Source organism: Macrotis lagotis, chromosome 2, assembly GCF_037893015.1.
Source record: "Macrotis lagotis isolate mMagLag1 chromosome 2, bilby.v1.9.chrom.fasta, whole genome shotgun sequence".
NCBI classification, from domain to species: domain Eukaryota; kingdom Metazoa; phylum Chordata; class Mammalia; order Peramelemorphia; family Peramelidae; genus Macrotis; species Macrotis lagotis.
This window is the reverse complement of record NC_133659.1, coordinates 33,126,396-33,149,969: the sequence shown is the minus strand read 5'-3', so window position 1 is coordinate 33,149,969 and position 23,574 is coordinate 33,126,396. Positions and strand designations below refer to the sequence as shown.

Sequence of the window (23,574 nt, the reverse complement as noted above, 5' to 3'; positions counted from 1 at the left end):
CAGAGAATTAACCCTGTCTCATAGGCCTCGGTTTCCCTATCTGTAGGAGATTGGCAGGGCCTTCCCAAACCCCCCCCCCCAACAATGAATAGGTATTAATGGGGAGCTTTCTTCGATCCACGTGCCCCCAGCCTAATTCCTCTGGGCTGGAGTTGCTACTGCCCTCCTGATGGCACTGCCCACTTCTGGCCTTGGACCAGGGCTCCCTGATAGACTAAGGGCCCTTTGCCAACCACGTGTTGGTGACTGGAGCTCAGTGCCCCAAGAGAAGCCTTGTGAGAGACCTTGGGCCTTTTCCCACAGTGTGTGTATGAGTGGAGGAACAGGGAAGGACCCAAGCCCACCCCAGGACCCCAGCCTTGGCAAACCTGCCTTGGGCAGCACTGCCACCTGTTGACCATATGTGGAAACATCACCAGGGCAGAGGCATCTCAGGAGTCCAGGGATAGATGTGGAACTGGAGGGGTCTTTGGGGATCACGAGTCTTAAGAGACACCAGAGGACTGGCCCCCTTCCCAGAGCCCAGCACAATCACCTGGAGGTTCTGGATTCCCCCAGCATTACATAACAAAGACCAGAACTCAAATCCTTACTCATCCCCACCCAAGGGTGTGCTTTTGAGGGATGCCTGGTTTCTTCACAGAGCCACCCTTCCCCTTCCTCTGACCCCTCCCCACATATGCTGGCTGACCACATCCAAAAAAGGGATCACCAATGGCTTGGTGGAGAACTTGGAAGGTCTCCAGTGGATCTCTACAGGAGATCATGCCCATCAGATCTGAAGACACTAAACTGGGAGGAAGGGAGAGATCACGCTGGAAGGATAACAGTCCCAAGAACTCCCTGCTGGCCCACAGAATTTCCTCAGGGGGATTGGAAAGTCTTACACTTGGGTTCAGAAATAGATGGGAAGCGTGTCTAGAGGGCAGTTTGTCTAAACAAGACCCAGGCTTAGGGGCTGTGAGTCTGTAATGGGGGGGGGGGGGCACAGAACCACTGGGGTGATGACTGCAGCATCCAGGGCAGGCTGGGTCTGCGGGAGGAGCCCAGCTCTGGACACTCAGGGTTGGGAAGAAGAGGGATGCCAGGCTTGGAAGGGCCTGGAGCAGGCCACCCAAAAATTAGTTGAATATTGGGGAGGGGAGGAACAAGGGCAGTGGGCAGGGGTGGGACAGAGATAGGCTGGATGTTGGAAGAGACAGCCTCGGGAGCTGGGGAGTTCTCATCAGAGACAGGAGAGTATCCTGTGAAACGGCTTTTCCATGATAACCAGCCGGCACCCACAGCCTCCCAGGCCTGAGGCCCATATGCATCTGGGTTGGCCTAAGTGGGCAGGGGTCCACGAGGCAGCACCAGCCTGTCTCCCAAGCCACTGGACTGCAACTCCAGGCTGCCCTGAATGCTGGAAGCCAAAGCTGAGTCAAGGGACCAGCAAATGTCACCCCTGCCCCCCCCCCATTCTGCAGGCTTGTGCTGGCCCAAGGCTCTACCCAGTTGTAGCTGCCATCATCCCCAACTCCTGCTCTCTGATTTGCATCTACACCTTCCTCCTGCAGCTGACTGGGGTGGGAGAGCTGAGGAAGGCTAGCCAACAACAGACCCCTCCTTAGATCCCCCCTCCCCAGCCTGTGCTCATTGCCAGTCACCCCCTCCCCCAACCCCTGGGCTGGGGGACCGCCAAGGAAAGGGAGGAAACTACTCCATGACCCAGCCTAAGCCTGGTTGGCACTTAAGAAGCACAGATGCCCAGAAAAGGAGCAGCCCAGGTTGGAAGGGTAGCCGACTTGTACTGGGCAGAAAGGGTGAGGGCCACCCAAGGTTGGTAAGGCCAGGGGTTGAGCCCTCACATATGCACACAAGAATACAAGAAGGAGAGACAGAGGCTGGTGTAGTAGGTGGGGTAGTCCCGCAGGTGGCTGACGTGGGCAGAGGCCGAGAAGTCCACGGCGCGCACCATCACCTGATGCTCCAGTCGGGCCACCACCATGTGCTCGATGTCACTGGCCCGGATGATTCGGTCAGCCTTGGAGTAGAGGTAGAGCTCAGGCCAGCGTGAAGACTGCTTCATGAGGGCATCATAGTGGTTGACATGGAAGAAGCTGGTGATGGGGGACAGCAGCAGCCTCACCATAACAGCCACCAGGGTGAAGGCAAGGAGAAGGAAAATGCGGGTGGCCGGCCGCTTGGTCTCCAGGATGGTAGACAGGGCCCTCACAGCCCCCACCAAGTTGCTGCTGCCAGGGGCACTATCAAAGATGGTGCCTACCACACGGAGGTGGCTGAACTGGCGGTGCGTGTGAATCAAGTCGAGGATGTAGCGGTAGAGCATGACCCCGCCATTGCTGAACACATGGAAGAGGAGGGGCTTCTTCTCAATTTCATAGTCAAAGAGCAGTTCCAGCAGTTTCTTGGCAGGGCTGCGCAGGGAAGGGATGCCAAAGGGTTCTGCAAAGAAGACCATCTGCCAGGGGGCGGTGTAGCGGATCACAATGCATCCCTGTGGGGCACAGAGACCCCCTCCCCAACCCACAAGGTCAGCTCCAAAGCTCTGCTTCTGCTCCACAGTACCGGCCAAGGGCCCAATGGGGGAGGCCGGACAGGGGGCGGGACCAAAACCCACCACTGGTCATGCCAGGCAGAGAGACCCCCCCCCCGAAGCCAGAATGAGAGCTAAGTTTGAGTTCCCCTGATATCAGCAGGCTGGGGAGGAAGCCTCTCAGAAGTTCAGCTCAGCAAACATTAAGCACCAAGTCAAAATGAGAAGCCAGCCTGTCCTCCCAGGGTTACTTCAGGCTCTGGTCTGGTTTGGTTTGGTTTCTAGGTCCCCCAGGGCTGCAGGTGAGTGGGCCTGGGAGCCAAGAAGGGCCTTAAGTCATCTGGCCCAACCTGTCTGGGGTGGCTCTCCCAGGGAGCCCTGCCTTCTACCACAAAGGGTCGTCCCATCCCCCTTCCTGGACTCTCCAGGCTCAGCGCCCTCCTTTCCTTAAATGACCCCAAGCATATCCCTTCTCCATCCCAGGCACTGCTGAGCGCCAGCTGAGAGTGGAGCCCAGGCCTGCAGGACTTGAGGAACCGCACTCTCAGTTGCCATCACACTGGGTGGGACAACTTACCCAGGCAAGAGGAAATAAGGGGAGGGGGCAGAGATGAGAAAAGGGAGGTATCATTCGGCATCAGGGACAGACCAGAAGCCAGCCTGGCTCCTGCATGCACAGCCTTGCCTGCCTGGAGAGTTGGGGGCAGTCAGTGAGAAAAGGGACCAGGGTCCCTGGTCGCCACCTCATCTCCATTTGCATCTCTCCCCACCTTCCCCTGTCTGTCTCTGTCTCTCTCTCTCTTCCCCGCCCCCCCAGCTCACCATGTCTCCTCTCCTCTCTTTCTCTTTCCTCCAGCCTGGAAGCTGCTCTTACCTCTTTTTTTTTTTAGGTTTTCAGTTTTATTAACATGTAATTGGGCAAAATAATTTGTGATTTCCTTTCATTCCTTTTTTTATTCTTTTTTTTAATATTTAATATTTATTCTCATTTTGTACAAATTTTTTTATCCATTAATAAAATATTCTTGTTTAAGAGTAAACAAAATACCCCCTCCCCCAAAAAAATATAGACACTTGAGCGATAAAGGGGAGAGAAAAAAATTAAAATTAAAAAAAATAATAGTAATAATTGTAGGTATAGCCAGGTGGCGCAGTGGACAGAGACCCAGCCCTGGAGTCATGAGCACCCGAGCCCACATCCGGCCCCGTACACCCAACAATCACCCAGCCATGTGACATGCAAGCCACCTGAACCCCACTGCCCTGCAAAAACCAAAAAAAAAGAAAAAAAGACAAACTAAAATAAAATAGTAATAATAGCAGGGGTGGCTGGGTGGTGGACAGAGCATTGGCCCTTGAGTCAGGAGCACCCAGGTCCAAATCCAGCCTCAGACACCCAATGATCACCCTGCTATGCGGCCCCAGGTGGGCCACCCAGCCTCATTTGCCCTGCACCCCCCCCAAAATAATAATAATAAAAAATGTGCTTGAGTCTTTGTTCCAACACCAACAATTCTGTCATGTGTGGATCCCATTCTTTATGATAAGTCCATCACAATGCTTACTTCCATATTTTTCCACTGTTGCCATTGCTGATCACAACTCCCTCCTTTCTTATTTCTCCACTACCGTGTACTATATTTTCTCTCTCCTTTCACTCTGACTCTGCTGTAGGGTAGCTGAGTGGCGCAGCAGACAGATCCCTGGTCCTGGGGCCAAGAAGCCCTGAGCCCCCATACCACCCCTTAGGCCCAGGATCCACCTAACCCTATGGTCCTGGACAGGCCTTCCAATCCCAGCCCCTTGCAAGAAGTAAAAAAGAAAATGTGTTATATCTGACCACTCTCCCCCCATGGTCCATCCTCTCCTCCTTTATTCACATCCCCACCCCTTCCCCCTGCTCCCTGCTCCTTACTCCAGATGCCTATACCCCATTGAGTATATATGCTGTTTCCTCTCCTAACCACCTCTGATGAGAGCAAAGGTTCCCTCATTCCCCCTTGCCTCCCCCACTTCCATATCGTTGCAGTAGCTCATTGTAATAAAGAAAAATCTTATTATATGAAATATCTTGGCCTATTACCCCCTCTCCTTTTTCTTTCTCACATTACATTTCCCTTTTTTTCTATTGACTCCATTTTTACTCCATATTTTATCTTTGAATTCAGCTTTCTCCTGTGCTTCAACTACAAAAGCTCCCTCTACCTGCTCTATTAACTGAGAAGGTTCATATGAGTATTATCAGTTTTCTATGCAGGAATGCATGCAGTTCATCATTAAGTCCCTCATATTTTCCCCTTCTCCTCCAATCTCTATGCTTCACCTGAATCCTGTATCTGAAGATCAAACTTTCTGTTCAGCTCTGGCCATTCCAACAGGAACATTTGAAATTCCCCTGGTTCATTGAAAATCCATCTTTTTCCCTGGAAGAGGACACATTCATTTTTGCTGGGTAGTTGACTCTCGGTTGCATTCTAAGCTCTTTTGCCTTCTGGAATATTATATTCCAAGCCCTACGAGCTTCCAATGTAGTTGCTGCTAAGTCCTGTGTGATCCTGACTGCAGCTCCACGATATTTGAACTGTGTCCTTCTGGCTGCTTGTAATATTTTCTCTTTGACTTGGGAGTTCTGGAACTTAGCTATATATTCCTAGGGGCTAGTTTTTGGGATCTCTTTCTTGGGGGGATCGGTGGATTCTCTCCATTTCTATTTTGCCCTCTGCTTCTAGAATATCAGGGCAATTTTCCTGTAGTAATTCTTTGAAAATGATGTCAAGGCTCTTTTCCTGATCATGACTTTCAGGTATTCCAATAATTTTTAAATTATCTTTCCTAAGTCTGTTTTCCATATCAGTTGTTTTTTCAATGAGATATTTCACATTTTCTTCTAATTTTTCATTTTTTGGTTTTGAAGTACTGATTCCTAATTTCTGGTAAATTCATCAATCTCCCTGAATTCTATTCTTTGTCTGAAGGATTTGTTCTCCTCAGAGAGCTTTCTTATCTCTTTTTCCATCTGGCCAATTTTGCTTTTTAAAGCATTCTTCTCCTCAATAACTTTTTGAACTGTTTTATCCATTTGACCTAAGCTGGTTTTTAGCATGCTATTTTCTTCAGCATTTTTTTGGATTTCCTTGACTAAGCTGCTAACTTCATTTTCATGTTTTTCCTGCATCTCCTTTCTTTTCCCAGTTTTTCTTCTAACTCCCTCATTTGATTTTCAAAGTCTTTTTTGAGCTCTGTCATAGCCTGAGCCCAATTTCTATTTTTTTTTTTTTGGAGTCTTTAGATGCAGGAGCTTGTGCTCCCTCATCTTCAGACTGAGTATATTGATCCTTCTTGGGTTCATAGGTAATGTATTTCTCAATGGTGTTTCTTTTGTTTCTCTGCTTGCTCATTTTCCCAGTCTAAGCCTGTTTTGGGGTGCTTCCTGAGCTTTTGGGATACTCCCACAAGGGTCTCAGTGTGTGAGGCTCTGTCCTCCCTCCTGGTCTGTGAATGACCATATGCGGCCCCCTCTGCCACGGGGCTCAGGTGGGGGGTGGCCCTGCTGTTCTATGGGGGGGCCTGGACTGTGATCAGGATCTGAATGTGGTCAGAGCCCCAGAGTCCTGTTCCAGAGACAGAGGACAGAGCTGGGCAGTCTCTCTCTCTTCACTCCCCTCCCTAGGTTCAATGGGCTCATGCCCTGGGGGCTCCTGCTCCACCTGCTTCTGTTTCCTGGATCTGGAATGCAGTGGCCAAGCAGCTTGCTGTGTGCCCTGAGGGCTGGGCTTCATGTGCTTACTCTGGCAGAGGTTCCCCCCACTGTTCCCCCAATTTGTGCCTGCTGCTCCCCAGGGTGCAGGTCAGGAAACTCCCCTGCTGCTGTGAGCTACGCCCTGGGGCTGCCTCCAGAAGGCTGAAGTTCTTTCCCTCTGGCGGGTCACCCCTCTGGCGGGCCGCCCCTCCGACCCCGGGAAGCAGAGCCTTTTTGCTCTTTTCCAGGTTACCTTGAGTAGGAGCACTGACTCACTGGGACCCTCTGTGGGTTCTGTCTCTCAAAAATCTAGTTAGAGTCCTTAGTTTCAAAGATTTATGAGAGAGCTCCTAGGACACAATCCACTCTTGTGGACATCTTGGCTCCGCCCCCTGCTCTTACCTTTCTTTCCATCAGACCCAGAGGAAATTTTCTTCTCTCCCCCCATCCCACAAGGTTCCAACAATCACCCTTTAAACCTAAGCTCCTTCCAGAGATGGCGGCCTCAGGCATGCAAGGAAAGGATGTTCACACTGGGTCCAACTGAGGGATACACTGCTACAAGGGATTCTCCTGGGTCCCCAGAGACTCTGGGACACCCAAACCCTCTCTTGGGTTCTCTAGGGGAGGTGGGCACTGGGGAGAGCTTGGGCTCAGACTGCAGAGAAGCCAGGTCAGAGCTTCTCCCTTCAGCTCCACTCACAGTGTCCAGGACCCTGGGCCTATCTTGGCCTGGCCACTAATTCTTCATTAAGTCAGATGTATTGTTGATTTTCTTTTTCTTTTTTTTTTCTTTTTTAATTTAAGGCAATAGGGTTAAGTGACTTGGCCACAGTCACACAACTAGGTAATTATTGAGTATCTGAGGCTGTATTTGAACTCAGGTCCTCCTGACTCCAGGGCCGGTGCTCCATCCACTGTGCCACCTAGCTGCTCCAAGTCAGATGTATTTAGATAAGCCACTTCCCTATTCTGTGCCTTGACTGCCCTCCCTCCAAAGAAGGGAAAGTTGAAACCCAGAGCCCACCTTTCCCTTATAGACTGAAAGACACTGCTCCCGAGGCCCTCCAGGAAATCTTATAGCTAAACAAGGTTCAGATGGAGCGGGGGGACAACACATAAGCAGCCTTCACACACACACACACACACACACACACACACTTACGAGGCCCTACAATGTGCTAGGCCCGGGGAAGAGACAGATAAGAGAAGAGTGCCTGACCTCAAGGAGGGGACTTGGGGGAGGCACTAGACAGACAACTGGAGGAGTCACCTCCAGACTGAGTGGGAAGGGAGCAAAGGGGGAAGAGGCGAGTATTCTGGGTCTGGGGGACACAGCTGGCCAGCAAGGCAGGACCCCTGGGACACAGACAGAAGAGGAAGGGGAAAAGGAAGGCCAGAGGAGGCAGGAGGAGATGCAGACCCTTGGCATGCCAAGCCTGTGTAAGCTATGGGTAATTCTGCCCCCTAAAAGAAAAGAGTTGGGATTTGAGAAGGCCACTTCCCTGGGGGTCCCTGAACAAAGGAAGGCTGAGTGTCTGTCAGACATCGGTAGCCTGCCCAATGAGATGTGGCTAGGATTAGAATGAAAGAAGAAGGGGTCAGTGTGCCTCTGACCTGAGGGGTAGAGGGGAGGCCCTGATCCAGGGCCTGATGAGAAGAAGCTGCTCTTCCTCAAAGGGCAGAAGCAAACAACCACCCAGTGAGTGGGCTTGGGCCCAGGGGCAAGATGCAGGGAGGCTGCCAGGAGGACCAGGCACCAGGGAGGAAGCCCAGAAGACTCAGATGTTCCCAGGGGTCATCCAGGTGGTGTCACCCCCAACTGTGCCCAAGAGTCCAGGGCCTACAAAAAAGGAGGGCAGAAGTGGCTGGGGAAAAGGCTCTGCCTCATTATGCTAGTTGTTTCCTGGTTTTAAAAAAAAAAAAACCTTTCCAAAAAATTCCAATTGTCTCCACGGAGCTGAATTTAGGGTTAGAGACAAAAAGGAATTTGTTCATTCTTCCCAAGATAAATGAGGAATTTCTGACCTCCCAGGCTGAGAGGTCAGAAAGGCTGAGGTCTCCCCAGAGATCTTGTCTATCACCAAAGAGCTGTGTGACTATGAGCACTCACTGGCCCAGTATTATCCCCATTTGGGAAAGATGATCTCAGAGAAAAGCAGTGTGGGATCAAGGAGGCCAAGCTCAGCCAGGCTTGGAAGAAAGAGTCTCATTACCAACATTAACAGAGGCTGGGGTTGGTTTTTTTTTTTTGGTTGGTTTTTTTTTTTTTTTAGGTTTTTGCAAGACAATGGGGTTAAGTGGCTTGCCCAAAGCCACACAGCCAGGTAATTACTAAGTGTCTGAGGCCGCATTTGAACTCGGGTCCTCCTGACTCCAGGGCCAGTGCTCTATCCACTATGCCACCTAGCTGCCCAACAGAGGCTGTTTCACAGAACTCTGGGAGACAAGAGAAACCAGCAAGCCAAGTAGAACAAAAATTTTAGAATCTCAGGGTTGTATGGGTCAAGCAACAACTGTTGGGGAGGCAGGGCAGGCCAGGGACAAAGCACCAACATTCATGCTCCCAGCTGGCTAGTAGTAGAAGACCCAGTCAGCTGTCCCTGAGTGTGCCTCAGACATACAGCTGTTCAGTCAGCCTAGGGAACAGGCAGGCTGGGCCTTGGCAGGGGATGATGGAGCTCCGGACCCCCAAACTCTGGCTTGAGGTTCCTTGGTGGGCCCAGGCCTGTCTTTAAAAGGACCTGGGGCAGCTAGGTGAGCACTGGCCTTGGAACTGGAAGGACAAGAGTTTAAATCCTGCTCCAGACACTTGACTCATACTAGCTGTGTGACCTTGGGCAAGTCACTTCACCCTGACTGCCTCCCACCCAGGCTCATCTCCAGTTGTTCTGATTCCTTTCTGGCCACTGGACCCAGTTGCTCTGGAGGAGAAAGTGAGGCTGGGGACTTAGCACACAACCCCCTCACTCAAATCCAGTTCATGTGTTTCTCATGGCAAAAACAAAAGACAAACATTAAGAAGGAGCTAAGGCCAGGCCAGCCTCCCAACCTCCTCTCCTCTGGTCATCATCCACTGAACCCAACTCTTGACCATCTTCCTGATGAGTCCTGCCCTTCTCTGACTCTGGCACTGACTCCCATTGTTCTCTCCTCACTCTCCCCTTGGAGCCCTGGCTGGTGGTGGACACGTCCTCTAGACTGACTTCACCATTAAACTGGATGCTCTCTGAGGGCAGGGTCTGTCCTTTCCCTAACCATAGAGTGCCAAGCACAGGCCCTGGACACAGCAGGTCCATCCTCCACACTCTCCATACACCCACAGACAGGAAGCTCAGAGAAGAGAAAGAAGTGACCAGGCCAGATACCCAGAGCCCATGGAGTCCCCAGGAAATGACCAAGGCCGTTCACTCACCCTGTTGAAATAGATGGTACTGTACTTGGACAGGTTTTTGTCTGTGCAGCCTCCCCAGCCAAGGAGAATCACTACCGGCTGCTGATTCAATCTCTCCCTTCTCTCTGGGTCTCCATTTGCATCTGAAACAGAACACAGGTGAGGTTACACCAGCTTCCGTCTAGAAGAGAGTGTCTTCCTACAGGCCTCAGACCCTACTCCAAATGACCCTCTTCAGGAGGCCCTAAAGCAGAGGGGGACCTTCAAAGCCTTTACATCTGACTCAGAACCATGAGTCTGAGGTTAGCTGGGTCCACTGGTACCACAGGGCAAAGCAATGGCAAGGGTCCCCACCCCCCTTGACATTCAGCTCTCCAAGAGATGGCAAGGTTTGCCCAAGGTCACACTGTGGTCCAGGACACCAAGCTATATCCTCTGCTCTTCCCACCTCCACCTGGGGGCCGGACCGGAGCCCAGAGGACAGCTCTTCCTCATCTCCCTCCTCCCCAGGGTTGCCCTGAACCGTCAACACACCCTCTTCAATCATACTGAGAGAGGAAACAATTTATTAAACTCTGATCACATGTCAGGCAAAAGATAGTCCCTGCTTGTCTAAAGGGGGAGATAACACACAAACAGATACAAAGGATGATTCTCAGCAGTGCAGGATGAAGAAAGGCTGGGGAAGACTTCCAAGAGAAGGTGGAATTTTCCCTGGGTCTCAGAGGAAGCGCATCCCAGTTGTGGGGTGGGGGTGGGGGGAAGAGTCAGAAAAAAGGCCTGAGGGAGGGTCTTGTTTGTGGACAAGTCAGAGGCCACGGTCACTAGACTGAAGAGGACATGTCAGAGGCTACCATTTAAGAAGACTGGAAAGGTGGGAATGGAGTCAGGCCATGAAGGGCTCTGAATGCCAACCAGAGCCAGAGGAGGAGGAGGGCCTTTTACGACCATCACTGATGGTGCCTCAGCACACCCAGGTGGACACTCTCCTGCGAGTTCCTCTTACCCCTTCCCCGGGCTGGGTCACAGAGTCCACCTTGCTGAGCCATTCTCAAGGAGCCCAAAGGGATACCCTGGAGCATCCTAGACCACTGAACAAGTGCCTGACTTTTAAATTATGTTTTACATCCAATTCAACAAACATTTATTAAGTTCCTAATATATGAACTAGGAGTTTCCAATGACATAGACAAAGCATCCTCATCCTCCCCGTAACAGTACAGAATATAAGTAAATACAAATAAGCAAAATTTCAAAAAGCAGATAGTGAGACTAACTTCAAGGTTGTTCAGAAAAGGCCTCACCGAGGAGACCACACTGGAACCGGACCTTGAAGGGAAGCAAAACGGAGACGAGGATGGCAGACACAGCACATGGGAAGGTCAGAACCATTTGGTCAAAGGTTCACTAGGAAGTGGAAGCTTCCTAGCTTCCTCGTAGCCTCGTAACCATTAGGAACAAAGGGAATGTGAAGGAAGCTCTCAAGTATGGCTCTTGTGAGGGTCCCACATGGTCCTGGAACCAGGATCAGGGCTTTAAACTCCACATTCTCCTCTTTCTAAACAGATCAAGAACTCACTTGTCCAAGAAGAACACCTTGTGCCTGCCCACACCCTGAAGAAACATGGAAACCCCTGGCTGGGATGTGCAAGGACTTAGGAGACAGGCCAGGCCCTCCTTTAGGTTCTCCAGGGAAGAAGAGAGGATTCTGGAAACTGAGCTGAGGCCTGGAAGGAGCTGAGAAGCCATCAATTAGAAAGAGATCCAGGGGTGGCTAGGTGGCGTAGTGGATAGAGCACCAGCCCTGAAGTCAGGAGGACCTGAGTTCAAATCCAGCCTCAGACACTAATAATTACCGTTGTGTGGCCTTGGGCAAGACACTTAACCCCACTGCCTTAAAAAAAAAGCTAAAAGAAAAAAGAAAAAAGAAAGAGATCCACCTCAACCTAGTCTCACGTGGTCCGCTCCTATCTCTTGTGCTCCATTGGCCATGGCTCACCAAATGAAGCACAAGATCTGGATCTGGCCAACAAAAGGGAGTGTAGAGGCATCCAGGCCAGTCCACCTTGGCAGGAATCCCCACTCTGGCAGGGCAGCAAGTGGCCGGCCAGTCTCTGCTCACAGACCTCCGAGGAGGAGAAGCCCACAGTCTCCTGGGACAGCTTTCCTTATCAGAATGTTTTTCCTGACCAGAAGCCTCAGTTTGTCTCTTGACTTCCCCCATTTTGCACCTGCTTCAGGCACCTGAGGTCAAGTCCAAGGACCCCTCCTCCACAGGACAGCCCCCATGCGTATATTCTTTTCTCCAGTCTAACCCTTCCCAACCCCTTTGGACCCTTCTCACAAAGCATCAACTCTTTGTGGCCTCCTCGGGCTGGTCTCTAATCTCTCAATGTTCTCAGCGAGTTGTGTTTCCAGAACAGCCCACAATCCCCCAAGAAAGGTGTGAAGAAGGCAAAGGATAGAGAGGGATGCTCCCCTCCCTGTTTCTGTGAGCTGCCTTTTATCATGTAGCCCAGGTAGAGAGGACCCTATTCTATAAGCCATCAGCACCAGAAAAAAAAGCCCCTACTACACACACATTTCCTCAAAGAGAAGACAGGCAGATACAGATGGGCAGACAGACACACATACACTCTCTGTCTCTGTCTGTCTGTCTGTCTGTCTGTCTGTCTGTCTCTCTCTCTCTCTCTCTCTCTCTCTCTCTCCTTCCTGAAGAAACCAGAGCTACTCCCCCACCTGCCTGACACCTGAGGATTACAACAAGCCCACTCCCCAGATGAGGAAGGCAGGACAACTGGCTGCTGATCCCATTCTCATCTTGGAAGTCCATGAAATGGGGGCTGGAACCCAACAAGAGTTTTTGATCCTGTGACCAACCCTGCCTCTAGTCCCTCCTGGAGCAGATCTCAGCACCAGCCTCAGGCCTGGGGAGACAGAGATGTCCAGGACTCGTGGCCTGTGTCCATCTAGCTGAACCACCTCCAGCCAACACCACTGGAGGCAGGCCAGCCTAAAGCTCCCCTCGAGGCCCTGGGCAAGTTTCCCACTTCTGTCCTGGGATGGAGAGTTCCCATTTGGCAAAGACTCCACTGATAATGTGACAGAGAGCTGGACTCACAACCCCACTAGGACAATGGTAATGATATTAGAGAATCTCACAAATGGGGGGGGGTGAAGAAGACCAACCCCCTCATCTGAGAGGAAGAACCTTGAGGCCCAGGAAGAGGAAGGTTCATCCAAGGGCAGACAGATGGCTCAAATCCTTTGAATCCAGAGTCAAACCTCCTTCCTTTGATGCCCAAGTTTACAGTTAAAGAAAGGAGGGGAAGAGACTTAGCCAGGGCCCCAAGCCGTCCCCCCGCCACAATATCATGCTAGCCCATTTAAGTGATACAGGATTAGGACTCTAGAAAGCCATTCATTGCCCCTGGGACCCTGGGCTCACAAATGTCTGTCCTTTAGGCCCCCTGGTTGTGTCCAACCACACCTATACCACCCATTCCAGGGGTCGAGGACCAAAGAGGAACAAACCCAAGTAGAAAAAAAGGTTTTCCAAAGGAGTGCAAATCAAGTCCCCCGATCTCCCTTCAAGTCCTTCCTGACTATAAGTTAAGGCAGCAGGGCCACACTGTGCCATGAACAGTCAGTAGAGACAGTTGGCATCAACCTGTCCCCTGCCTGTAGATGGCACCCCTACTTCACCCTAGGCCCTTCCAATGGGCTGGAGCCCCATGAAAACCAGCACGAGCCATTCCAATCTTTTAAGAGTGTGATGTGGACTCAGAGCCCCGAATCCTGAACAACACAAAGTCCCTTGCTCAAAATCCTGAACCTCGCCATAGGATCCAGCACAAACTTGTTGGCCTGGCATTCAAGGCCTTGCCCTGGATGGGGCCCCAGATCCAGTCAGAGCACAGCCTTGTGCTGAGCCCCAAAGCCTCCTCACCATCCTCCATGGGTCACATACCCTTGATCAGGGCCTTTGTTCATCCTCCTCCCCTCCCTTCTCTGAACCTTGCCCATCCCTCGGGGCCCAGTTGCCTCCTACCTCTTCATGGTGTCTTCTACTCTGGCTCATTCTGATCTCCAACCCCCAAAATCCCCTTCACAACACCTCAGTCCCTGCCATCCATCCCTGCTTCACGTGGCCACTGGGCCTCTTCGACTGAGGCCTGCCTCTTTCTAGGGGACTAAAAGCTCCAAGAGATCAAAGTCCTCTCTAGGCATTCTAGTTGGACATCCTTCCCTGACACTATGAGTAAAATGGCATTCAATAATGCGATGGGTGTCAATGCGATCCCTGGGAGTCATAGGGAGCTGGCATTACTGCCCAGCTATGTGGTCTTCTGAGACAGACAGGGAGGCCTACTGTAATTCTAATAGCTGTGTGCCTCTGGACAATAATGGTGCTGGCATTTCATCCGCCACAGGCTCCATCAGTCTCCAGGCTGGTCAAGGTCGGGGCAGCCTCCAGGGGATGGGATCCATGAAGTCACCTCTGACCTCCCCCTGCCATGCCCCACACCCTCTGCTCCCCAAACATGCAGGTGGTCATCATTGCAGTAACCATTGTACTTCCTCAAAGGAAGCCTCCTGGGAGTAAATACCCCTGGCTGAGATCTTCCTGCTGAGATGCAGGGGCACCCAGACAAGAGGCCTGAAGCCCTGCCCCTGCTCCAGGGCCTCCTCAACAGCCCCAGTGCCAAGCACAGAGAAGGCTGAGTTGTTCCTCCTCTGCTCTCAGCCTGTGGCCTTGTGCCCAACCCTCCCTCCAACATCATCCCCATCCTCTCTTAGTCCCAACTGTCCTCAAATAGACTCAGTTCATGACAGGCTGAAACAAGCCCTCCCAGCTGTGCCCATCTGATCTTTGACAGGGGCTGCCATCTCCTCCTCAGGCCCTTCAATCTGGTTTCCATCCCTGCTGGGTTTCCTCTCTCAGAGATCACCCATGACCTCCAACTCCCAATTCCTGGGTCATCTTCCATTCCTGCTGATGAGTCATTCACTTTATTCATTTCCTCAACAATAAGCATTATGCACCCCTTCGGTGAACAGACCTGGTCTAGGGACTGGAGACACAAGGAGCAACATGGCAGTGCCCACCCTTATGCAGCTAATGTTCTATCCTCTCCAAGCCTCAGGGTACTCATCTACAAAACAGAAAGGGGAGGGGGCTAGCTACTCTCCACCATTCCTTTCTTTTTTTTTCAATATTTAGAAAGATTTTATTAATTTTGAATTTTACAATTTTTCCCCTAGTCTTGCTTCCCTCCCCCCCCCACTCCCCACAGAAGGCAGTCTGTTAGTGTTTACATTGGTTCCAAGATATACAATGATCTAAGTTGGATATGATGAGAGAAATCATATCTTTAAGGAAGAAAAATAAAATATAAGAGACAGAAAATTTACCTAGTAAGATAATGGGTTTTTTTTTTTTCTTAAATTGAAGGTAACAGTCTTTGGTCTTTGTTCAAACCTCCCCAATTCTTTCTCTGGATACAGATGGTATTCTCCATTACAGACAGTCCAAAATTGTCCCTGATCGTTGCACTGAAGGAATGAGTGAGTCCATCAAGGTTGATCATCACCCCCATGTTGCTGTTAGTTTACCACTCCTTTCTTGACAACTCTGCCAGCCCTCTTGACAACTCTGCCAGCCCTCTTCCTTTTCTAGACACTCACTCCCTTTTCAATCCACTAGCCATTCAGTGCCAAATCTGTCCTTGGCCATCTCAGCCATTCCCAAGGCTTTCATCCTCACCCATAAGCTCAGAGAAGCTAATCTACCCAAGAGCCACAATGGGTCCCGTTGCTGTAACTTGAGAAGAGATTTAAAAAGGTCACAGAGAATCTCCCCAGACTCGTCCAACTGGATCCTTATCCACCCATCACTACTGGTGGTCTGCTGCCAGCAGGGGCCTAGAAGGCACTGCTGAAGTGCGGTCTGGGCCAGAAGCTGGTTGCCCTTGGAGACACAGGTGCTAATTCCATCCCTGCCACCTACTGAAGGGAAAGGATTCAGCCAGGAAGGTATATCTGGAAAGGGAACACAGCAAGCTGGATTCAAAAAGGACAATGGGATTTCTATTTCTGGACCAGCAGACAACCCCTGGCCAGGGCCAGAGGGCACTTAGCAAAGGCGAGAAAGAATCTACTTTGCAAGTATCTTGCAAATCAAATAAAAAAGGCTTTAAATGGAAAAGGAGGAGAGAAGAAAACTGCTAAGGTAGATACACCAAGAAAGATTCCACAGAGAGGAACAACAGAGCAGAAAAAAAGACAAGCAGAAAAGCTGTCCAGAAATTCAAAGACAAAATCCCAGAAAGGAACTAGGAGAGTCAGCAATGGACTCCCTGCTGTAACACACCCGGTTGGGGCCCTCCAGCCTCTGACTGAAGTGATGGAAAGCCAGCGTCTCAAAGAACAGACCATTCCACTTGGGCCCAGATCTCCATCCTGCCCGGGGGGGGGGGGGGGGCTCTCTGCCCCTGCACATATCAGAAGGGCATTCTGTCATCTGCCCACCTTGTGCCAAGACATCTTTTCTACAAGACCAGATCCAAAGCCTTCTTAAGGTGCCCCCCCAGCATTGACCATCACTGTCCATATGAAATCTGCCAAGGGAGGTGATCACAAAACCCTTAATACAACCCAAGCTCCTGTGAGCATTGTGGGCAGCCCCACCACCCTGCTGACTGAGCTTCCAGTCTGCTAAAAAAAAAAGCAGGCAGTTCTTAATCAGACCAACTGTTATCTAACCAAGCTTCCCCCATGCTGCCCCTGGAGCTGATTGTTTTTCTCTCCAACTTAAGTTGTGCATTTACCCCTATTGGATTTCTTCTCATTAAACTTAGCCCAGTGCTTTCTGGTCTGTCAAGATCCTCATGGTAGACTCTCCCTTGAAATCAGCAGCAAATCTGATAAGCTCACACTCTGGCCTTTAACCGTATCATTGATAAGCTGGTAAAAAAGCAGAGATCCCTGGGAGACCTCTGCCAAGCCAACATGAACCATTAACAGCAACTGGTTGAGAAAAGGGCCTGGCTGCTCCATCAAACATTCTGCTAAACTCCAGGTAAATTATTAGCTCTGACTCGCCCCTGATTTATCAGGCTAGTCAGGTAGCCTGTTGCTCCTGAGAAAACTGTCCCAGCTATTGTGACCACTGCTTCCTTTTGGAGAAATTCGATTCTCCAATCACATCTTTGTTTGGTCCACAGTTCTCCCAGGAATCAAAGTCAAGCTCACTGTCCCACAGCCACAGAGACTACTCTCTTCCCTTTTCTTGAAAGCCAGAAGGGTCTGTCCTTCCCTCCCACCCCCACCTTCACATGACTGACAGTGATGCAGCGGTTAGAGACACTAGTCTGAGGGACTCCCCAAAAGTATCATTCACCTGGACTCACACAGGGTAGCGGGGGGCTCTCTATCTCCACACTGTCCTCCCCAGTCCACAAAACGCATTCTCCTGCAAACGAGTAACAGAGAGGCTGGAATTTCCTCTGGTCAGTTAACAGACCACCCACTTCCAAAAAAGGTACTTCGCCATCTTTGCCATCCTTTCAGGTTCTCTGGCCTGCCCTAACTCCCTCCAGAGATTCAGTGTGGTATGAGATCTTTCTGATGAAGCTGGACCTTCCCCTCCCTCCCTGATATCACCCCCTTCTCTCCAGTCACCCTGGCCATTTCTCTGATGAGGGCACTCAGCACCTCTCACCTGGACTATTGCCATAGACTCTAGCCTCATTTCTCTGTCTCTTCTCACTCCATTCCAGCCATTTCATGGCTGCCAACAGAATTTTCTTAAAAGTGTAAGTCTGACCATTAACTTCCCTTCCATAAAACTCTCCTGGCTCCCTATTACCTCCAAAACCTGAACACTCAACTTCTCTACTAGGTTTTTTTTTAAACCTTTGCAATCTTGTTGCCACCAACCTCTCCAGCTTACTGCACCCATACACCCTTCATCCAGACTAAATTGTTTTCTCGTTGCCCACCCCCCCACCATTTCTGCCTCTTAGACTCCTCATTTCGTTCTCAACAGAAACCAGCCTCCTAAATAAAGCCCTTTCTGCCCCCACATCACCAAAACAACAGCTGAAAAGACAAAAGCTAGTTCCAATATGATTTCTCTGTCATCACACTCAATTTGGATCAAAGTACAACATGGAAACAAAGTAAAGACTGACAGACTGCTTTCCGTGGGGGGGGGGCGGGGGGGAGGGAAGCAAGATTGGGGGGAAAATTGTAAAACTCAGTATCTTTAATAAAAATAAATTAAAAAAAAAAAAGCTAGTTCCAAGCTATGAAGGGTTTAAGAGGCATCTGAAGTCCTGGGGGCTTTAAAAAGGAGGGAAACAAACATTTATTAAGCTCCTGCTGTGTCCCAGGCAATAGGATTAAGAGCTTTGTTAATATTGTCTTCTTTAGTCCTAGGACAACCCCGGAGCATGGGTGCTATTAATATTATTCTCATTTTACAGATAAAGAGAAAAAAAGGTCAAGTGGCCAAGAGGCTAGTTAAGGGTCCAGTAGAGGTTCTGAACTCAGGGTGACCCAAGCTGTCTCCCAGAAGTGGTCAGACAAGCAGAAAGAGGATGTTAAGAATGTTCTGGGCCTCTCAGGTCACTGAAGGAGAGGACAGTCAAGCTCAGAAGCTGCCAAGAGGTTGAGGAGACAAGGGCAGCTAGGTGGCACAGTGGATAGAGCACTGGCCCTGGAGTCAGGAGGAGGAGGAGGAGACAAGGTGTAGCCACAGGAAATCTCAAGTGATGGTAGAGAAGTTGAGGCCTGAGAAAGGCTCAGAAACGAGGGGGAGGGGAGACTAAGTCAGAGGGTCTTTTTCTCAGAATTTGGCTGTGCTTAGAAGACAGAGACTCATAGGATGCTTTCTCTGCCCCCCACCCCAAAGAGATCACTTATTCAGCCTTTGGTCAGTCTATTCCCTGTGCTCAAAACTCTATTTACCTCCTGATTTTACCCAGGGGCTCCCTATCCTCCCTTGAGACTTTCACAACCAGCCTCCACTCCAGCTTTCCAGTCTCATTGAACTTTACTCCCCACCACCCCTGCCCTTCCAAACTCTGGGATCAGGCCAAACTGGCCCTGCCTCGGTTTCCCACGGCACCCCATCTCCTGTCTCCATATTCCCTAGGTCAGGACTGCCCTCTCTCCTCACTTTCCACACCTTCTTCAATATGATTGCCCCCCACCTCACGAACCTACCTGACTATTCTATTTGCTCTATATGGATTTTGTTAATAATGTATTTAGGTCCTAGCTGCTGTCCCCTTAAAACATTAGCAACTCCCCGGGGGGAAGGGGGGATTGTTTCAATCTTTATCTTGGTGTCTGCTCCAGAATCAGAGCTATGAGAAGGATGGTGACACCCAGGACAGTCAAGACCCAGAGAGAGTGAGCAGGCTAGAACGGTGTTCTGACTTTATTAAGATACTGAATGGGAATAAATACCAAATCAAATGATTGGGTTCCAAAAAAATACAAACCCATGGAAAAGAAAGGATGGAGGACAAGACATACGCCCCGAGTCAGACACCTGGGGGACTCACTCCTGCTGAAGTCCTTTCCACTGTGAGACCCTGGGATTGATCCCCCTGAGCCTCGGCTCCCTCACCCCTCAACCTCAGCAAGGCTTCCCTCGCCCTCCTTCGGAGAGGGAGAGCTGGGTCCTGACACGGGGAGGGCAGCTTTGGAACCCCACTCCAAGGATGCGCCCCTGCTCACACACTCACCTTTTGTTATAGGAAACCCTCCAAAGTCACTGGCTTCTGGCAATGTCCTCAGACTCACTGAGTCCGCATCAGGAGAGGAAGCGGGCTGACCAAGAGGGCAGCCGTCCTCCCCACTGCGGTCTTGGGCCAAGTCGGGAGGCTAAGGCATGGTCTGTCCCAAGCTGCCCCCCAGTCTGCTGTGGTGGGCAGAGCCCCTGCTCTGGACCTGGGCTGGCCCTCCACCTGCCACTCGCTCCCTGGGTGGCTCTCTCTGGGCCTCAGATTCCTCATTGGGGAGATGGGGGGCCTAGGTGACCTCTGAGGACGACCCTTGTCTCAAGGGGATGTCAGACATGAAGTTAGAGCTGGCCCTTACTTCCGGGCATTCCTGGGGTTTCCTGACAGAGGGCGGCTCCAGCCCTCGCTGGGGTTCTCGCCCCCCGAGGTTCCCCTGGAACCCGAGGGCAGGTATCCTGGCCATCAGGCAGGAAGGGGAGGGGGGAGCTGGGGGGGGGAGAGAGGTGCGGGGAGCCCACGCGCAGGTGCCCCAGGATGCACAGTGCGGGGTGCCCCGGGTGCCATTCACAAGGGAGTGTGGGGGCGCCCTGCAGGGTGCCCCTGGTTATGGGGGTACCCCGGGGTGCGCAGTGCGGGGTGCCCCGGGCGCCATTCACAAGGGAGTGTGGGGGCGCCCTGCAGGGTGCCCCTGGATATGGGGGTACCCCGGGGTGCACAGTGCGGGGTGCCCCGGGCGCCATTCACAAAGGAGTGTGGGGGTGCCCTGCAGGGGTGCCCCAGATCCGGGGTACCCGGGCGTCATTTACAAGGGAGTGTGGGGGAGCCCTGCAGGGTGCCCCTAGATATGGGGGAACCCTGGGGTGCACAGAAAGGCGGTGCCCCGGGCGCCATTCACAAGGGAGTGTGGGGGCGCCCTGCAGGGTGCCCCTGGATGTGGGGGTACCCCGGGGTGCGCAGTGCGGGGTGCCCCGGGCGCCATTCACAAGGGAATGTGGGGGTGCCCTGCAGGGGTGCCCCAGATCCGGGGTACCCGGGCGTCATTTACAAGGGAGTGTGGGGGAGCCCTGCAGGGTGCCCCTAGATACGGGGGCACCCCGGGGCGCCATTCGCAGGGGGCACGGGGGAGCCCCGCACAGCCGGCCCTCGGGGCCCCGGGAAGCAGCCCCTCACCGGCCCCAGCCCCGGCCCCGTACCCTGACTGTGCGAGCCCGACTCCGGGATCTGGATGGTCACGTCCAAGTCGGCGGAGCCCATGGCGGGCGGCGGGGCCCTTCCCGGGGGCCCTCCCTCCTCCCGGGTCGGAGTCCCACGCACCCGGGACTAGGTCGGGGTTCGCCGCACGCCGGGGCCCTCCCTTTCCGGCCCTTCGCACCGCCTCCCCCAGAAGGAACCGGAAGTCCCTCCCCCGACCCGGAATTACCCAATCAGAGGCCAGGATCTCACTGTGACCTGCCCGGGCTTCCTGGCAACGGCGCCGCTCCGCCCCCGCTCGAGGCCGTCGCGTCCGCAGCCATGGCAACCGCCCTCATTCGCCCCGCCTGATGTCACTATGTCCCGCCCCAGGGGCCCAGAACGCGTCGCTATTGGCCGCTGCCCGGCAGCGAGACTACGGATTGGCGATACCGAGTGCCCGTCGGAAGGCTGCCTTTCGGGAGGGTGAGGTAAGCAGACCTGGGGGGCCGCCGGGGGCCCCCAGAGACGGTGAGGACCCCGGGGGCTGCGGGGCGGCCTCGCCCGGGCTGGCGGCGGGCTCCGACCCGCGGACACAAGTGCCAGAGCCGTCCCGAGGAGCGGCCTCGGAGAGCAGCAGCGCAGACTGAGCGCCTGCTGTATACCGCCCCGCCCCCCGCGCCGGGGCCACGGGCAGGAACCTCCCCTTGGGGCGCGCCCGGGCGGGGGGCAGGGCCTGGGGGAGGGGAGGGGAGGGGGAGGGGGCAGGGGGCCCGCTGGCCCTAACCTACCCTGCCTTCCCCCGCCCCCGCCCTCCAGGCCCCCCAGGCTCGTCTGCATCGGCTGCCTCCCGGGTCCATGCAGTTGGCGCCTAATCAATGCTGATTAGTGAGAGAGCCGGGGGCTGGGGCTCCGAGGCGGGGAGGGGGAGCCCGGAGGGAGGAGGCCCTTCTCCGCCCCTCGCCAAACCCCTTCGGCCGGCCGCCCACTATTCCTCTGCCTGTCTGTCCACGTCATCCATCCTTCTGTCTAATGATCTACGGCCGCCGGCCTGCGTCGAGTCTACCCATATCCCCTGTGTGGATCTCGTGGGGCAGACGCCCCGGCCTGGAGCCACACATGTGTGTGTGCATGTGTGTGTGTGTGCTTGCATGTGTGTGCATGTGTGTGTGCACACGCGTGTGTGCGTGTGCTTGCATATGTGTGTGCGTGTGTGCATGTGCTTGCATGTGTGTGCACGCGCGTGTGTGGGCCTTCTCTGTCACAGCGCAAGCTCCGGGGGGCGGGCGATGGTCCCTGCACCTGGGTGCCCGCCCACCCCAGCGTCCTGCCTCAACACCTTCACGTGTTGGTGGAGAGGCTTCAGGGAGATCACACCCTGGCCTACTCTTCACCTCCTTTAATCTGACCCCAAGAGGGATGTAGCTCTTCACTCCACACTCAGCAGCCCCACCCCAGTGAAGCAAGAGGGTCCCTGAGGATGAGATGGCGCTGGCACCGCCTAGACTCCCATCTCCCCAGACCCTGTTGGACTTGAAGGCCAAGAGCTTTGGGAATAACCAGTCCAGCCAATGCCCTTGGCCATCATTAAGGAGAGGGGGACCCACCTTCCTCATCTCTCTTAGTAATAAGATGGCAGCACCCCCATATCACAGGGCCACTTCCAGCCCAGTTCTCACAGTCATTATCCAAAGAAACAATGTCTGTGGATAAAGGACCAGCCATACCCATCAACTGCCATAGAAAGGGCAGGCGAGAACCCCAGGGTGAGCTGGGAGGTCAGGCTCCAACATGCCCTTGACCTCCATTTCTCCCTTGGCCCCAAGAGTTCTGGGGGGCAGCTTTCTTGCTGCCCACAACCCTCAGCCATCCACCCGGGAACATGCTGACTGGGGCCAAAGACCCAGGAAGGAAAGTCCTTGTCACCAAAGTCCTTGGCCTTGTCAAGCTGCTCAACATTGCCGTCATGTTAGCCGTGAAAATGACACTGAGAATAGACCTGACCCTCTGCTTGGCTGTTGCCCCCCAAGAACCAAGAGACCTCCCCATCTGACATGCAGTTAGTTGAAACCCTCACTAGGATCTGTCTCCCCCTCTAAGCTGGGAGCTCCTGTGGGACAGGAATTCCCAGAGTTTCAGTCCAGGTAAACTTCCAGGGGCAGCTGATGAGTGATGTAGTGAAGCTTTTTGGCCAAATCCCAGAGTCCTTCATTTTCTGCTGGGAAGCAGAAGCCCTCCTGGTTAGCCTCCTCTCATCCACGATAGCCTTCCCACTTGCTATCCCCCATCTCTGCTGGCAACCTTCTAGGCTCTTCTAAACCTTTTCCTTTCTAGGAGATTCCTGGCCAGAGCCCTTGACCGCAGACACCACTATCCTGAGCTAGACATAGAATATTCTACAAAATAGAATTCATCCTTCCCACCAAGTTACCTTGAATACGTTGTATATATACTATAGATAGCCAAACAGATGGAGTATATGCTCTTCGAGAGCAATAAGTGTTTTTGCTTTTGTATCACCAGTCCTTGGAATATGGAAGGCTATTAATAAATGATTCCTGATTGATTAAGAAAAATATATATAACTCAGAGAATTTCTTCCAATGAGCACAGTTCTCCAGCCTCCAAACATCTTGGGAAATTGTGTCTTTGACTTGCCACCATTCAGAAAGCATCAGGGGCATTTCTATGACCTCCCTGATATAAAGGTGTATGGAGAAAGCATTGGATTTGGAGTCAGGGAAATGAGGGGAAGGTCTGGACATGATTTGCCTCTATTTGATTAAAACTTTTGATAAAGTATATAAGATCTGTGGAGATCAGGGTTAATCCCATTCTATCCTCTTTGCCTCAGGCCTCATCTGCAGACTGTGTCCAGTTTAGGAAGGGTCTTTGTCTCCCAAGGAGAGCAGTCATGATAACAAAGGGGTTGGGGGTCTGTGTCATGGGCATCAGGACCTAGATTAGGTCCGGAGAGGAG

General features: G+C 52.5%; 2 protein-coding genes across 8 annotated transcripts in view; one reads left to right on the top strand and one right to left on the bottom strand.

Moving 5' to 3' along the window:
- Nucleotides 1–1,767: 1,767 nt before the first annotated feature.
- Nucleotides 1,768–21,686, bottom strand: TMEM53 (transmembrane protein 53). Of its 7 annotated transcripts, none has more exons than XM_074221591.1 (3): nt 20,845–21,686; nt 9,691–9,812; nt 1,768–2,445 (listed from the first exon to the last, which is right to left on the bottom strand). In XM_074221591.1, exons 1-3 carry the CDS (start codon nt 21,432–21,434, stop codon nt 1,844–1,846), a joined length of 1,314 nt encoding a protein of 437 aa, XP_074077692.1. In that variant the 5' UTR covers nt 21,435–21,686; the 3' UTR covers nt 1,768–1,843. The 7 variants fall into 7 exon arrangements, with proteins under 7 accessions (XP_074077692.1, XP_074077691.1, XP_074077693.1 ...); XM_074221590.1 differs by having other exon boundaries at nt 1,768–2,517; nt 20,845–21,200; XM_074221592.1 differs by lacking the exon at nt 20,845–21,686 and adding an exon at nt 20,618–20,823 and having other exon boundaries at nt 1,768–2,497.
- ARMH1 (armadillo like helical domain containing 1) overlaps nt 20,991–23,574 on the top strand; it is a 62,141-nt gene continuing 59,557 nt past the window's right edge. Inside the window, exon 1 of the mRNA XM_074220857.1 lies at nt 20,991–21,085. The gene's annotated coding sequence lies outside the window, so the exon portion shown is untranslated. The remainder of the gene's footprint in view (nt 21,086–23,574) is intronic.